This window comes from Caloenas nicobarica, chromosome 16 (assembly GCF_036013445.1).
Source record: "Caloenas nicobarica isolate bCalNic1 chromosome 16, bCalNic1.hap1, whole genome shotgun sequence".
Taxonomy (NCBI): Eukaryota; Metazoa; Chordata; class Aves; order Columbiformes; family Columbidae; genus Caloenas; species Caloenas nicobarica.
In genome coordinates, this window is record NC_088260.1 from 474,161 (window position 1) to 491,893 (window position 17,733).

General features: G+C 45.4%; 1 protein-coding gene across 12 annotated transcripts in view; it reads right to left on the reverse strand.

Annotated features, from left to right (window-relative positions):
- The window catches only part of FBRSL1 (fibrosin like 1), a 510,952-nt gene that overhangs the window by 267,215 nt on the left and 226,004 nt on the right, over positions 1 to 17,733 (reverse strand). For 10 of the 12 annotated variants that reach the window (XM_065646380.1, XM_065646379.1, XM_065646384.1 and 7 more), the window contains exons 3-4: positions 16,191 to 16,292; positions 4,833 to 4,868 (exon numbers count right to left, since the gene is read on the reverse strand). In XM_065646380.1, the coding sequence (XP_065502452.1) occupies positions 4,833 to 4,868; positions 16,191 to 16,292 (138 nt within the window). The remainder of the gene's footprint in view (positions 1 to 4,832; positions 4,869 to 16,190; positions 16,293 to 17,733) is intronic. The other 2 variants (XM_065646387.1, XM_065646383.1) reach the window with 1 other exon arrangement.

The window sequence follows — 17,733 nt, forward strand, 5'->3', positions numbered from 1 at the left end:
ATTACCTAGCGCACTCATTCATACCTGTCGTCCTTCCCACCGAGCTCGCTGTGCTGGACAACACCTCCCTGCCGTACATCGGGCGAGTTACAGCTCAGGACGTGCCGTCCCAGCAGGTGCGCTGGGGTGGGAGCTAACGGGATCTGAGAGGGGTGGGGTGCTCACGGGCAGCCGTGTTGGGCAACAGCCCTGTACAGCAACATCAAGCACACGGCACAGGAGTCCTGGAAGGCTGGAAAGATCATCACTAGCAACCGGAAAACCAGTTCCAAAACCAGCAATATAATTTCAGAGAAGCAGTCGGGAAGGAGCAGATGGGGGTGCAGGCAGAGGGTGCAGCAGGGCTCGGGGAGCTCGAAGTACCCTGTGCTTGCCTGTACCAGCGCAGGGTCCCGCTGTGCCTGGGTAACGAGATAATTGTTCTCAGGCTACGTCACCGAGCAGAAGGAAAGAAGGTTGCAGATAGCGCTGAGTTGACTCTGGATGACACAAGTATCTCCGCAAGCCTTCTGGTGTTTTGCACATTTCTTTCTATCCCTGAGCCGCAGTCTGAGCTATCTGAGACACTGGTTTCCGGCGCTCAACAAGGAAGATGTAAAATCAACAGAATTTGATGAGCTGCCAGGGATTTGACTGGGCTGCAAAGACTTTGATATTTTACAGAAGCTCAGAATAAAAATCAGCTGCTGCTGTTGCCAAGTGTATGTTACTGTTTTTACTAAAAAAAAAAAAAAAAAAAAAAAAAAAAAAAAAAAAACAACTCGTCCAAGAACAAATAAAACCAAACAAAGACATTTCATCCTCCTGCACTTCTGCTCTAATGTACACTCACACGGGCTGGTTCACTGGCTCTCCATTTGCCATATGCTTTCAAGTTTATTCCTTCATTCACTCCCACATTTTAGCCCCTTCCATTTCAGAAGAGCAACAGCTGCACAGATGCTCTATAAATAAACTAGATAATTTATTGGAAGAAGTTTTTTGTTTATTTTTTCAAGCTACTACATATTCCTAGTTCTATCCTTTTCTGTGCTCTCTACAAAACTGAGTCAAGTTCAACTGCAATTTGGGTTTGTCTATATTGTAAAGAACCCTGATTTTGGGACAATAATACGATGTGCTCAATGTTATAAACAGCGGCAACTTTTTAGCCATTAATAACAAACTGTATATACTGATCTTATGTTCATTGTAACTACTTTCTAATTACGTTAAGTGCTAAGTTGTCTTAACTATCAGAAATATATTTGAAAAATGGTTCACAGGACAATTTCAGTGATATATAGAAACCTCAACATACATGTAATCTTTCATTCTTTGCCTATTTTTTAACAAATCAGTGCATTTTCAGGTAGACAGGCCTCTCATCCCATTACCAAAATCTGTTTAGTCTGCTCAGAGGACAGGCGGACCTTTCTGACTGAAATCGCTAATCTCATCTGTGTGTGCAGGAAGTGTGACAAATGGCTGGAGTAGTTTATCACACATATGTAGCCATCAAGTCATAAAGGGAATAAGATAGTAACTTCCATAAACAAACTAGCATTCTATTTCTCAGTGCAGTGGAAGTATACATTTAATAAGATAAGGATATGAAACACATGCTACTGATGAGATAAGGAGCTTGCAGAAACAGTACAGACACAGATATGTCTCATGTTATCCAAGTAAAAGTAAATGCCACTCAAAGCTTTATGTTGGGAAATAGATTTAAAAGAAATTTTGTTTGCAATATCTACAGACAGACTGTGAAACTATGTGCCAAGTCATTGTTAACGCTATTTCTGAGGCTACAATTCTCAAGTGTAGAAACTAAATCTAGTTGCAACTGAAGTTAACCAGAGGTTATTTGGTAACTTCAATGAGATCTGAATTCCACAAAGTTATTTCAAGCACGGTCCTTATTTAGGCACTTAAAAGTTCTATGGAAAGCCTGAAATCAACGAAGTTGTTGGAATATTCAACACTCAGAAGTTATTTAGACACTTGCCTTTAGTTTTCTCCCCACCGTAGCTGCACAGTCTGCAGCGCACACACCGGGGTCTGCAGAGGTTCACACATCACCCGTCCTGGCCGCCCAGCCAGGCCTCGCTCGCCCTCTCTCTGCACCAGCTTGGATTGAGATTCTTCATGCAAGATTATTACTACAGGGTTTAAGTCCTCTTTTTGCAAATGCACGTTTCCTTAAAAATGTGCATTTTCAACAAATGTTTCTGAAAGTCAACATCTCTGCAAGGACGGCTGAAGCACGTGAATGGTGAAGCATGCAGATTCCAAATGAGCTAATTAAAAATGAACACGCACAAAATAGTTTGTGGTATTTAAACAGCCGCTTATGAAACTCAGTACAAGAACTTCACCGAGTAATGGCATATATCATTATTGCGCAAGTGACAGTCTTGCACAACACGAGCTGTGCAGATACCAGGAGGAGCACTCAGCACCAGAACGGTGTCTCCATCCTGTCAGCACTGGTTTTTATCGTGCTTTCACCATGTCTGGCAAACAACCTATTTGATGTAAACAGCCAAAATACTGACTTATTGTATCATATACAGCTGGCTTCACGAGAAAATGAAAACTGTTACCAGATATTATGGACAACTCCTGGTTTGGGGCCAGTTGTCTTGAACATCTCGCTCCACCCGGGAGAATCAGGTTCCAATGCAGGTTTGGGCCAGCGAGGCCTGGTAGTGCTGGAAGGGGCAGTCTCTGCTTAATGCTCAATCAATTTAGAGCAGCATCCGAGTCTGAAGGGAAGCGGTCAGCCTCAACAGCTGGTACATGGTGAGCCAGAAGGCAGTTTAATAGGGAAAATGACAACCCATAAGGAAAAGCAACCCCAGCTCATGCTGCTCATGATCTCAAAATCCTGCCTTGGCACACAGAAAGCTCTTACCTCCCTTGAGAAGTTATGGGTTGGCTAAATAAAAGAACCTTGTCCCCACACACGCACAGAGAACGAGCTAGAAATTTTCTGAAAATCATTTATCTGAGAGACAAAAGTAAATTTCTTAACAGCCAGCAATGGAGGAAAACGGTCCTATGATTTATTGCCTTGAGACTCTAAAAAGAATTGTTTGGCCTTTTTCCATTAAGATTTCACAACCTATGTTACAGCCAGTAGGAAATTGTTTAATTCCCAAACCATGCCCTCAGTCATAAAAATCTGTGAAGATGATTCATTATTATTTATGTGGTGCCACGGGCATGCATGGCATTGTACAGACAACTAGAACATACAGCATCTGCCTTCAGAAGCTGAGGTGAATCCATGTGTACGGGAAGCAGCGCTCAACTGGTCCTAGAGCAAAGACTCCCCATCGCTCAATGAATTAGGTAATGATACTCACCTTGAATGCTGGAAAGATTTAGACGGGAAGTTACTTAGGAGACATAAGACTTTTCAAGTCATATGTTATTTTGTAACAGCTTTATGGTTAAAACGTACTTAGTCTTGTATTATGAATTCCTGGTAATATGTATGATAGCATGAGACAGTGTCACTATGAAATCAGACCATAAATTCTGCACTGCCTAGTAATGTTTTATGTGTACACACACCAGGTGGGAGCTCAGAGGTTCCATCATACAACTCTAATCATACAATATCAACTATTGAAAGAAAATCATTCATGTCATTATCAAAAACCAACCAACCAAAAACGTGTACCAGGTCTCCACATCAACTTCCTGATGCACATAAAATCCACCCTTGTTCTGGTTTATGAAAAATGAGCAGTTATAGCTCTTGGTCAGAAACAGAGTTTGGGACCATTTACCTAGAAGGCAAAATTTTATCACAGCAGAGGTCATGAAAATAGCAACTATTGTCAGTAAGGGTACGCAGGAATTGTCAGCCGGACTGAGACATTCTTGTTCAGGTTTGCATACAAGATTAGCCTGCGCCTTCACCTACGACCTTTGCACTGGCAATGAGGGTATACATGATTTATTGGCTGAACAACCAGGGTATCATGACATATCTACACACCATACATTTCTTACGAGAGTCAGATAAAATGCGATTCCAGGAATTTTCATGTTGACATTGCTAAGCCACACACACCCTCTCCTATTTCCTTATTAATATATACAATAATGTCTCTATGCATGCTCTTTGGGAGAGCTGAGCAAAGGCACCCAAAATAAACAAATATACCACCTCTACAGGAAGAAATGTCATTATTGCACATACAAATAAGAAACATGTGAACAGAAACGGTCAAGAAACACCACCGTGACATTGCAGACACATGCAGATGTGTCCCAGCACTGTCACACAGCCCTAGAACATGGGTGCCTGTGGCACTCCTGTGAAGAAACGACCAGCAACACCCTCCTTTGAAAACAAGGGACCATGTTTTATAACTCAGAGCTTGTAAATAAGAGAATATTGACTTTTCTGGTTCACGCTGGTGAGGGTCACAGTTCTTAAAATGCAGTAACATTTGTCTTTGATTCTTGTATTTAACGCACAAATGAAAACCTACATGGGGAAAGGAGTAGAGGAAGGAAACATCTCCCACTGGTGTTGAAAACTCTCCCGACTTATGTCTTTTAATTCTCAGGAGGTGACTATCTAGCTGTAATCCACTATAAAACAACAAACCCCTGCCTATAAGCATAAAATTAAATCAAAGAAGCCCCCAGACTCTTAATGCGCTCCCATGTGTCAGGGCTGTCCCCTGCCAGGTCCATGACAGTTCTGAATTCCAACTTCATTTTTTACGTTCTGCATTTCTTTCACGTCAGTGGATATGCAATAGGTACTGTAAACCTCTGCAATCAACATCAACAGAAGTGAAAAAAATAGCTTTAAAATAACTTACGGAGTAGCCTCTTCCTGAAAGCGATTGAGCAGAACTCTGTGGGAGGAAACAATATGCCACAGTAAGTAATGCAAGAGATTCTGTGTAAAGTAAGATAAGAATCATTTTGCGATTCCCTCCCCCAGCCCAGTATTCCTTAGGGGAAAACTTCACAACCAGAGCACCTCAAATGATCTTCTGACATTCTGCGTGCCGCCACAGGAGTAACAGCAAAAGAGCATTTCCAGGTGAGGGCTCCGGGGCTGTTTCAGACAAGGGTTTCACAAGACAGAGCAGGGTTTCGACAGCACCTCCAACTGCGGTAAGAGCTCTCAGCGTGGCACACACCTACAGAGCGGCAGCGCACGCGTGTGAGCTGTCCCTCTTGAGCAAGCGATGGCAGCTTCCGAGGAACAGCACGCGTGTGCAAGGATGCTCTCCTGAACCACGGCTGCACATTTTGCCTCATTGACTCCAACGTTCAATTATGTAACCATAAATCCCACTTCCCATTCCCCTCCAAAGCCTCCAGCTTTCACTGCTGCAGTATTACAAATGACAACTCTATCTGAAACAACAATAGCAGTAAAGCACTAATTTATCATCTCTCAGAGCTTTAATAAGCATTCTGTCCTTTTTGAGTAAGTTAAATTACATTGTTTACTCCTACTCTTCATTTCAGCTCCTCCTGCTCCTTTCTCTACCACATCCTTACCTCTTTTCACACGCTGCCAAGTCATTTGCTTCATTTTCTTTTCATTATGCTGTCTCCAGTCACTTGGATCCCTTCTCCCTCTCTACAACCCAACGCTGCCGAGCTGCTGGTTTTCACTGGCAGTGGCTTTCTCGAAACAGCTAAATGAATTCCGCATCTATCTCCAGCTGCTGCTATATGCCTTCTTTTCGGAAATTAAAAAGAATCCGGGACTAGTGGTGGCACATGACACCGCATGACCCAGCAAGCACAGGCCAATTTCCAAGTGTGATTTATAATCATGATGCCCTCACTACGTGATTTTATTAAATAAGATGCAGAGAGTCTTAGCAGTCCCCTTTCCAAGACTTATGTTCTAGTGGGTACCAAAACCTGAACAAAAATACCAAATTGTTGCAGGCTGAGGATTGCTTCTCTTTCTGCTGCAGTGCCAGAAGTTATCGTGTTACTATATCACCACAAGAGCACAATGCTCCCAAAGAGATTCATACAAAATGATCGCAGCCTACTGCAAATACTTGTTGTTTTCCACCAGTAAGATAACAGTTCCTTTGTACTACCAGTTTGCAAACCTATTGATCAGAAGGCACCCAGACACACGCAGAAACCTTTCCAGACTCCTGCGCTCAATGGAAGACGCGATTCTCTCGCTGCTCTGCCTGTGCACGCTCTGTGCCGCTCTCTTGCAACCACCCTAGACACCAGAGGCAATGTGCCAGTCAAGTTCCTGGGGAGGAAAGTTCCCAAAGTGAAGAAGAGACAACAGCAATGCCCGGCCATCACATGAGTGTGCTGCTGGAGGAAGGAGGGCTCCCCATTCACCCTCTCCCCGCTGGCCCAGGGCGCCAGACAGCAGGAAGGCCGCGGCGCAGCTCTGCACAGGCCTTTCTTACACGCAGCTGTGCACAGGCCTTTCTTACACGCAGCTCTGCACAGGCCTTTCTTACACGCAGCTCTGCACAGGCCTTTCTTACACGCAGCTGTGCACAGGCCTTTCTTACACGCAGCTCTTACACGCAGCTCTGCACAGGCCTTTCTTACACGCAGCTGTGCACAGGCCTTTCTTACACGCAGCTGTGCACAGGCCTTTCTTACACGCAGCTCTTACACGCAGCTCTGCACAGGCCTTTCTTACACGCAGCTGTGCACAGGCCGCTCTTACACGCAGCTCTGCACAGGCCTTTCTTACACGCAGCTCTGCACAGGCCGCTCTTACACGCAGCTCTTACACGCAGCTCTGCACAGGCCGCTCTTACACGCAGCTCTGCACAGGCCGCTCTTACACGCAGCTCTGCACAGGCCGCTCTTACACGCAGCTGTGCACAGGCCGCTCTTACACGCAGCTGTGCACAGGCCTTTCTTACACACAGCTCTGCACAGGCCTTTCTTACACACAGCTCTGCACAGGCCTTTCTTACACGCAGCTCTTACACACAGCTCTGCACAGGCCTTTCTTACACACAGCTTACACACAGCTCTGCACAGGCCTTACGCACAGCTCTTACACGCAGCTCTTACACGCAGCTCTGCACCAGTCTAACACAAAGCAAGGACAGCTTTCACTGGGGAGCCTGACCCAGCAATAACCAACCCCTAACAGCGTTAACTTCCCACCTTGTGCATACTGCACATTGGTTTGGCCTCTGCCACACTACAAAAAAGTAGAGTTATTGATAAACCTCTTTAATGTAAACTGCTCAGAAAAAAAGCTACAGACTGCTGAAATGAAGGGCAGTAGCATTTATCTCCCTTTTTTTGAGAAACTAAGACAAACCTACCCCTCCTTCTAAATAAAATATAAATAAACCACGAACAACTCATGGAATTCAGCCTTGTATAGAAAAAAGGTTAATAACAGTATCCTGCTGTCTCCATAAGTACGGTGAACAGCTGAACACAATTATCTGTTCTGACACTTTGGATAGCTTGATCAGACGGTTCTCCCACGGTACCCACAGAGCTGAGGAGAGGGCAGATTACCTGCCTGGGGAGGCGGGAGGAGAAAAGTAGAAAGGGTGGCAGTTCTTACTCTCCTTCCCCCCCATCAACTCAGATTTAACAAAGATTGACAAGGTCTAACAAATTGGAAAGAATAACCAAAACCAGAAACAAGAGGTTTCATTAGAAGGTTTTCTCTAGGGAAACAGCCTCTCAGAACATTTTCATTTGAGCAGTTATTTTCAATCTTGGAATCTTGGGCGCACCCAAAATATCTTCCTGGGATGGAGCACACCCTGGGACACCAAACTGAAACATGCTTACAACAGACCTGCTTTTCTTAGATAATTTTCAGGCATTCCGAGCTGTCCAAGAACCCCAGGAATCTGCAGACCACTGATTTAAAACCACTGAGTGGAACACAATAAAAACAGTTGCTGAATAAAAGTGTTACATCAGAAATAATTAAAACTGAATAGCAAATTGCTCTAGCATTTTTCACATCTAAGAACTTCTTCCTCCCTTACAAGTTTTAACATTACATTTCCTGGAAATCACAGGGAAAAAGCGTTGTTCATCTGTGTGGTGTCCTCCCCCTCCCCCGAATTTTTATTGCATGTATAAAGTTAGTAACTAGTGAACATTTTGGATTCAACTCATAAAATTCTTTCCAACAATTAGCTTTATGCACAGCCACGTCCCACACTCTCCAGGGCTGCTTGCATGCATTTTTCTGCACATCTAACAAACCGCTATTGCTTTTTTGGTTAGCTGGGAACACTGTGGGCTCTTTAGGATCCATACCCACTGCCGCATGTGGAAACTTGGAAAGTCCCAGCTAATATCAGCTACGAGTGCCAGAGCAGAACAGTTTGAGTGCAACTGCAATGGATGTTCCTAAAGAAAAAATCTTTGAGGGTTGATATAAACATAGCTCAATCCATATGTCTCTATATCAAGATCAAATAATGAGAAAAGTAATCAATTGTGGCTGCAAATATAAGAAATATCAGTGGAAGTTTAACTTGGCATCTACCCAAAGTTGAAGAAATCTTTGGCTATAAATGAGCACTTGCCTGGCAAGAGCAGTTACTGGGGCAGATCCTCAGCAGGAATGATTTAGAGAGGCTCTTACCTACAGGACAGGGGCACTTACATGAAGGACTATCATAAAATTCTTATTCTCTAAATAGTCTATTTGCTATTTTGGTCAATTTTCTCCTGTCTGGAGGTACCTGAAGCAGCAGGGTACGATGGTCACTGCGGTACCCAGCTAGCCACCTCCACGTTAGTGCTGCACCGACCGGCACAACACCTCCCTGCTAGCTTTGGTTCACCCGAGACCAAAACCCAAACCAGCGCTTGACAGCCTCGACCCAGGCACCCGAGCGCCGGCCTGCACCCACTGCCTGAAGGGAGCACCGCCGGCAGCACACACCCAGGCAAACGCAGCTCAGAGGACCGTGGCCCCACCTGGCCAGCTCGCTGCAGCCAGACGCAGGAGCCGCTGCCACATCACGTCTTGCCAAAATCCTTCCCGCCTGCAAAACCCAGCACTGCAGAAGCGGCGGGAGACGGGGAGAGCGATGTGCCCGCAGCGCGAGCGCTGCCCGCCCGAGCAGGCTGTGCCAGCCCCCGGCACGCACGGCGGAGCTGCGGGGACACAATCCCCGGCCGAGCCCTGGGGCGGCAGAGGCCGCTCTGCTGCCTCTTGTGCCTCTTCCAGCACCATCTGGAATGCTCTGGGGTTTCGAAGAGAGGCTGTTACTAGTTAGGGGCAAAATGAGTGTGGTCTGTGCATTTAATGACGCATAAGTGGAACTACAGGGCTAGATGGCATTTGTGCATAAAGATAAATGGCTTATAATATTTTGCAGATGATGTGCTCTTTTACAACTAAAGATTTTTGGTTCCTTTTAAGCCCAAGGTTAAAAACAAAACCAGGCAGCACAGACAAGACATTTCAGTTATGTCACAGAGTGAATTATTTCTACCCTGGGATAGCTCTTGTGTTAATTACAGTGGATATAAAAAAGCTACACCTTTCTGGCAGCAAAGACAAAATCTTACTGTGGAAAGACTCTACTATCCCCCCTCCAGTGTGCTTGAGAGTTCGAGTTACACTGCAATCTGCAACTGGATTGAAAAGATTTCTTCCTTTATTCCTGATAAACACTGTGATTGCAATTTAGAAAAGAAAATCATGACAAAATCTCACCAATAAGCTTCAGCAGGTTTTCCGAAATCATCTATTAAACTGACATGAAAAGTTATTTCCCTTGCATAAACAAAAGCATGGCCTTCCACTGTTCTCAGGATGCAAAGAAATCAACCCAGTCACCCTCTGTTCAGTTTCTTAGAGCCATTGGGTTATTTATTGAACTAGAAAGACAATAGGAAGGGGTTTAATATCTGGTAATAATCAAGGTAATAGGGCACCTCAAGTCAATTCCTCACTCTCAATTGAGTCAGGCAGGTTTCAACTTGGATCTCTGATATATGAACTAACTATAAGGGGATTAAACAAAAGCAGGTGATGGCATCGCAACCATAAAATTAGCTCTTGTTTTTAGTATTCGCTTCTCTCCTGTTTAGTGCCTAATCTGGCCTTGCTGAATCACAGGCCCAAACTTACCACAGGGCCCAATGCCACAAGCCTGATTCGGTTGTTTAACACTCAGCAGAGTTAATCAATAATACGAAGAGAACTAATTTTTAATTATGTTTCGTAGCATTTGTTCAGGATGGATGCTCCCCTCAGCTGTACCTGTCTTACACTTCTCGGTTACCCCAACCTGCAGGTGGGCAGGACTGAGGCACGAGGAACTATTTTTTCACCCGTCCACTTGGGCATTTACAGAACGTTCAACAAGAGAATATTGGTTCAGCTTTGAATACTGGAGAAATCTGCTATTTGCTTTCCAAGCAACTCCCCTTCAAAACTCCAGTGTCTTGTAATGAGAGGAGTAAGTGGGGAGGAGGGCAAAAAGGGCCAAGGGCAGAAGATATCCCAGACCTTAACATAGAATCTCTTCACACAATTGATTTCCGTAGTCACACTTCCACCTGTTCATACGACGAGTTCAACTGACCTGGCGAAGGTCACAGAGTGCATCTGATGCTCACTTAGGTTAGAAACAAGGATCTGACAAGATAACCACAATACATGATGAATGATTCTGGATGTCACGCAAAACTTGAACATGGTCCTTCTTTAATTCAACTATTTTATTATGTTGGATAAACAAAGAGAGTTATGCTTGGATATACTGCAAAACCAGTTCAGTAAGATATCAAACTACACAAGGACTAAACATCTGTAACTGGCTTGATAAGCTGCAGAACAGTTTTGAACCAAGACACTTCAATTCCTACAGCCTGATGGCCGCAGGCAGCAGAAGGAAAGATGGTTGCTGACCAGGAATGAACGAACGGCATCCGGTAGGCCAGGGACACTGTGAAAAGACCTCACATCTCCAAAACACACAGAACACGCACGAGTGCTGCTGCCGTTCAAACCGCCACCCCTCGGCCAGCTTCACAAAACCTTCTCTAGACTTTCCTTCTTCCTAGCTATGCTTTGCTACCTGAAGCTTCATGCAAGTCATTACAAATCCACTCACAATTTCTGCTGCATCAGTTTCCATGCAAGTATTTGGTATTTTGAGCAACACAAAGATAAAAGTATAGAGCGTGTTGAAGAAACATGAACCTTTGCTACAGAAAAATGTGACTGGAAATGTTTCATAATCCTCGCACGTAGATCCAAAGCAGTTTCCCAAGACTCATGGTTTCAGAAGGGGATCTTAAAACTATCCTGTTGCTACCTTTATTTTGCTAAACCCTACAACAGTCTTATTCCACTCTTCAGACTGGGGATCAGATTTCAGTGTGTTACACATGGGGAACAACCCACAGCAAGTGCCACAAAGAATGTGCAGTCCACGAGTTGCTAGCCCAGGCCTCCCAAAAAGCTCCTTCAACGCGCTTGGTAACATCCCTCACGCCGAGGTGTTCCTGGCCTGAGACGTGCCAAGCTCTGCCGTCCCATCGCCACCTTGTCTGGAGCCAACACCAGGTGTCCCACATGTGCCCAGGTTTGCAAAGTGGATAAACGTGGAGCTGCTATGGTCCAGTTCTCACTTCAGAGGCTCATTTGATGGTGGTTCTGGCAAGGGACTTCAGCCTGAGGCACACGTAATGGACCTGCCGCTCTGTACCCTGCTGCTGCTTTAATCCCTCTGCCCCAGGGGGGAAAGTGTGATACAGAAAGTAGGAGGGAAGGGGCAGATGGTGCCTGTGATGGCGCACAAAGAAAGGCAGATCACAGTGAACTGTTTGAATTAGAAATCACAGAACTTATTCTGTATTCATCTACCAGAGAGAGAATTTTATATCTAGTCTATACAATATACTAAACACTTATCAAAGAACATTTAGAGACAGAAAAATTTCCGCATTTCCTAAAAGGCTGGTTTTAGTTTTTTATGTTTAAAGAATAACAAACAAACATATGAGGATAGGATGATTGAAAACTAGAAAAGATAGCCCGGGGGATGAGGGGTGAGAAGAAAAAGCTCTGAACAACTTAGTAGCACCGCTTGCTGGTTTTATGCGCAGCTGAAGTCAATCCCTTGGAAAGGAGAGTTTTGACTCTTAAGTGGCCAGCACCTCTTGCAACATATTTCCTAATCAGCGAGTATTTATGGTCGATATTTTATATTTCCAATTTCCCCCTAAGGGCTCGTGAGAAAGCAGCACACCTGCCAACCTTTTCAGCTGGGCCAATAATTGCCAATTTGCTCTTTGCCTTAGTATATCACTCAATTTAGCCCTGGCTGTGCCCTGCATACATCCTCATTCATCTCTGTGCCCCCATGACAATTAGAGTGTTAGCTCCAGCTAACTAGGGCAACTATTCTACTAGGGTTGGAAGACAATTATTAGTCTATTTTCCCATCTTGTGGCAACAAAATTGAGAATCCATGACAATTACATCCAGCAATTCTGCACTCTGCCGCCTGCTCCCCCTCCTTGCCCCACCTTCCGAATATTTCAAATTATCACAGCTCTACTACCACATTCAAATTTCCCATGTTCACAGGGAGTGAGGCTTCTATTTAAATGATAATGAGGGACGATCCATTCAATTTAGTGAGGGAGAAAATCCATTAAAAAGCAGGCAGTTCTTAAGCTGATGGGTCAAGAAAAAGATAAAAACCTTTTTTTAAAGCCATTATACAAGGCTCTGTGTGGATTTTTGGACTGTTCAGGATATCAGAAAAGATTAGGACAATTATGGAACATGGGGAAAAAACAAAACAAAGTGCCCAAGCCTTCCACTTTTACTTGGGTCAACACAACAAAATAGCAATATGGCTTATCTGGCTCTTAATTCTCTAGCAACTTCCAATCACCTTGCTATGAAAGACAGCAGAGGAAAATCCCATTTTGGATAAAGGCTGTTGACTCTGTGTTGGTTGTAGAAGACCTGAGAGTACATGTGTCATAGGGATGTCAGCATTGTAGTGGATTTTAAGGGAATTTTACATCAACGCTGGGAACATAAACAAGTTGGAAATTCCCATCCCCTGTCCCCACACCACCCCGGCTGCTGCTCAAGCCTGGGCTAAAACTTCTCTGTTTTTCTGCTCCGAAGTTTCATCATCCCAGAGAAGATACCAGCCTCAACAAATCAAACCTCTGCAGCCAGAGATGATTTCACTAGATCATAATAAGCATTTTTTTCCCCAATGACCCATAATAAATGGCACTGAGTGTAATGTCTGGAAAGACGCACTATACAGGACAGACAATTGCTGTCTCACTATGAAGTTGTAGCACTCTCTCCCCACAGAAGTTTCATTGTGGCAAAGAAGCAGCAAAACGCTCTGGGTTTTGTTGCAGATGGACCGATGGCTGTGCGTGTGTGTATGTGTGCAAGATGTAATCAATCATTTGCTTCAGTTTTCTTTAGAGTGCAATTACTTCACGACAGACCAGGCCACCTCTTGACTTCGCGGTCCATTAGAGACTAATGACATGCATTAATGTAAATAAAGAACAACTTGCTGGCATCCCATTGAACAAGTCACCTCAAGAAACAAGTCACACAGAGGAGCTAAGCTGTTCATAACAGCGCCTTCTAAATGGAGACCGACAACGCCACCGGAGGGAGGGCGGGCTGCGGTGCCCAGGGTGGCACCGCCGGACGCTGCGGCCGACGCTGCCCCGACGCATCTCCCACCGCACCGGCCGTGTGCTGCGTGCAGCAGCCAAACCTGCCGCCTCCCGCCTCATTTGCTCCATTGTTCACTCGAGTTCACGGGGAAAGAGATGGGAGGGAAAGACAGCATGAAAAACAGTCCTGAAGGCCAAATGCACCGAGGAGCAGCAGGAGAGCTACTTAGGGGGGAGCAAGAAACTGCCCAGGTGCCTCTGGCCGCGGAGCATCGTCTGCACGGCCAGCCCTGCAGCCCTGATTTGGAACTGTGAGCCGCGAGGAAACACGTCCCTGCCTTCCCTGTATGTCCCTCCTGCCCAGTGGCTTTTTAGTCCCCAGTGCCACACGTAAGGGGTTGCCCCAGTTCAGCTGCACGCTGTCTATTTAAGCAGCATCAGAGCCGTGCAGGGACAGGCACGGCCGGACAGACCGTCCTGCAGGAATCGACACCGAGCAGCACGTCATCTCCTCCTCTCCCCTTCCCTGCTCCCTCTCTACAAAAAGTCTGCCACCTCCTTATTCCTTTGCACGCAAATGGGGAAAAACATCCAATTGTACCCACGGGACTTTCTGAGACTTTCTGACAGTCCCTAAATAGACCATAGAACATTTACTAGTACGCAAGGAAGCTTTATACGTAATTAAAACTAAATTGCACTCATCACATAATGAACGAGGAGCATTCTGTGATTCATGAACCTTACTTTTCAAACTGTTTAATTACTAATTTGAAAAATTCTCATTTGCAATGGGTCGCCAGGTCACGAGAGCAGCTTCAGCAAAGCCCTGCAGTGTGCCCCGGCCTTCAGGCGCTGCCCCAGCGTCCCCACTGACTAAAAACAAAGTGCCTCTTTCCCACTGAATTTCACTGGCTGCTGAACTGGCTTTGAAGACTCTGCAGGAATTAGGTACTCAGACTCAATTCCTGCAGGCTCAGCTTGCAACTTTGGGGGCAAAGGGAAAGGAGGAGAAAAAACCTGGAAGTGCATCGGCTTAACAAGAAAAGTCTCCAAGACCACTTAACGCTTTGACCTAAGCTAATTGCTAAGTCTGGACGTGTTATCCCACGGCCGTGCGTTACGGTACAGCAATGCCACCAGGCAGCCCTGCTCACACACCTGCCAGGAGTGGCCAAGGGGAAGGGAAAAATCAGATATATATATACACACACACATATATATAAAATTAAGATCATTGTTGGCTAATAACGCAGCCAAAGACACCTTGCAGCAAGGGGGTTTGTCCGAAGGGCCCTCCCCTCGCCGACTTCCCCCGGCACGGCGCGTGGGTTCACAATCCTGGAAGATCACAGGACACGGTGCTTTTCTCTTCCTCCCACTGCGTCGGCTGTTTACAGCGCCCCATTCACACTCCAAACATGTAGAGAGAATTTTCCCCCGTCACATTTCCCTGTCAGAGCTGTCAAGCTGAATCCCGCTTTAATCTGCCAAAAGCACTTTTCTGCTGACATTTTTAATAAATACTTTCAGCTTTTAAACACATTTGTGGGAGCCATTTTTTCCCCTTTTTCTCCCTTCTCCTCCTGTAGAATGGGCTCTGAAAGCCTTAATAGCAAATACATTACACTTATCAAAGGCTTTCCCCCCCGCTTCCTTTTGCATCCTGAAGCGGAGGTAGTGTTTTCAATTTTAAAGCTAAATTAACTGTCCAATTGAATTTAGCTGGTGTGAGCCGTTTTCTGTGACAGGTTTTAGTTATGAAGCATATTTTACATTAATAGAACTCAACATGAAAACCACTCGCTCTGGGATTTCTGTGGCTTGCCATTGAAATGGCAAATTTAATATTTCAGACATGCTCGTGCCAGCGTTTGATTATTGTTCTTCATTTAAATCTCTCCTAACGGGAAAGGTCCTAATTAGTAAAAAATCATGTTTTAATGAAGGCGAAATGCTAATTGCTAACACAAAAAGCCTTCATATAAAATTATCCCAGCACTGCCATTGATTTCTTGGTGACTCAAAAGCCCATTTGTGTGTTTACACACTAAGGCACCGTTTGCTTTTGTTTTATCATAACATTTCACTCAACCTACCATTGGATTTCCTGAGAGAAAGACAGCTTTCCTCCAGAAAACTTTCATATCTTGGAGGCAGGAAGCATAAAATTAGATGAACCGACTTTGCACCCAAACTACATGATTACGTGAGGCAGCTAAACCCAAAGATACTGCAAAAAGCTTTTAAACACAACTTCTTTGAGAAAACAAAACAAGACATCAAGCCATTTTTCCCCAAGGAATAACAATTCCATTTTGTTTTCCCATCTCTGATCTTTCACTTATCATATTATTTGCACCATGATTATAGCGTTTGCAAGGCAGCTCAACCACTTATGCCATAACACTCAATCATGACATAAAAAAAAGTTATTACACAGTGACCTCTGGATGCCAACATTTGTTCAGCAAGATTTATGAAAAGCCATGTCAGCAGCGGGAATTGCTGCAATGAAGCGATGCTTTCTCCTGAATGGTACTTACATCACTGAGCCGGTCCCTCGAGCTGCTCCGCTGAGAGCTTGTGGCCTCCCTGATGCTGTCTTCCTCGCTATTTCTGCCACTTCTGCTTGTAGGGACCTTCATCTAGAGGGAGAAGAAGGAGGGGGAGAAAGGAGATTTTCAAGCACCGCTCTGCCACCTGATCCCGAGGTCGCTGACAGTGGTTTAGTCCATGTTCAGCTCCTCACCCACGGCACCGTGGAGAGGGTGCTTTTGAACGTATGGGGCTTCTCTGAAGTGTCCGTATTCCCCCTCGCTATCCCACGAGGGAAGAGGAGCTGCCAGCGCGGCGGGGAGCAGGCACGGTGTGCCACAGCCCTGGGGCCCAGCGCCAGAGCGGGGCGGACAGACAAACCCCCTTCGCCGCCAGCAAACCTCAGCTGTGACACTGCGGCGCTGGCTCCCGGTCCAGCCCCACCAGCTGCACTGGGAGGTCAGTACTGGCACGGCAGCCACGTGCCTGAATACCGTGAGGGATACCGGCCTGAAACCACCTGCTTAAGGTAACACAAAATTTGAAGTTGAGCCTGATTAACTCTTACAGCCAAGGCTGGTTCTCTAACCACTAAATCATCCTTTTTCCTTCACCTGAAGTTGTGCTCGTGTTTGTACAGAAGTGAGAGGCGCGAATGTTTGAAATCACAGCAACTTTCCGCTTACATCTGCAAAGAGTGTTACACGCGGAGGAGAAGGATAGGATAGATATGTCATTCACAGCTTAATTCCTGGGCTCATTTACTAACAAATTATTCTGCTAATTCCCTTGTGAAATATTGGGTGGAAAGAAGTGTTTAATTTATTAATAGGTTCTATCCATATCAGTTTGGTTCTATTTAAATTACACTATTTAAAATGTCGCCTTGTACAAATTGGTACTTTTAACGGCAATAAAACCCCCTTGTTTCTTTCTGTCCTGTTTCGCTGCAGTCCCGGGCGCTGGCGGAGTTCGCTCCTGGTGCTCTGCTGACCCCCCGGCGCCTTCGCGCAGCCCCTGCTGCGGCACGGACCGGCTGCCGGACACCGCGCTCCCGCGGGCGCTCGACAGCTGCCAGGTAAGCGCCCACAGCCTAGTCATAGTTAATACAATATTGAAGATACTATATGCACAACAAGCTCCAGTACTCACCCAGTCTGGAGCATACAGCCCTGTACAGGCTTGTATCTGAATACGGAGGAAATATCATGCTCATGTTAAAGCAACAGTACATTTCTGGTTAAAGGTTTTACTCTGCATGCCATTCTGCCATCTTACACTTCATCAATATACTTTTTTCCTCAGGAAAAACACCAAAGTGTTAGAAATACCTGTTTACTCAGGGCCACCCCGTCACACAAACACAGCTCTCAGCATCGGTGTCCTGTCTCACTCATTGTAAACCACCTTCCCAACATGCTGCCCACCTGCAAACTTCTATCGAGTCCGATTTTTCATCTTTGCTCCTACATCAAAATGTTCAGACAAAACAGCAGTGAGAGGTAATCCCTGCTGGGATCTGCTAGAAGCATTTCCAGCCAACAGTTGGCA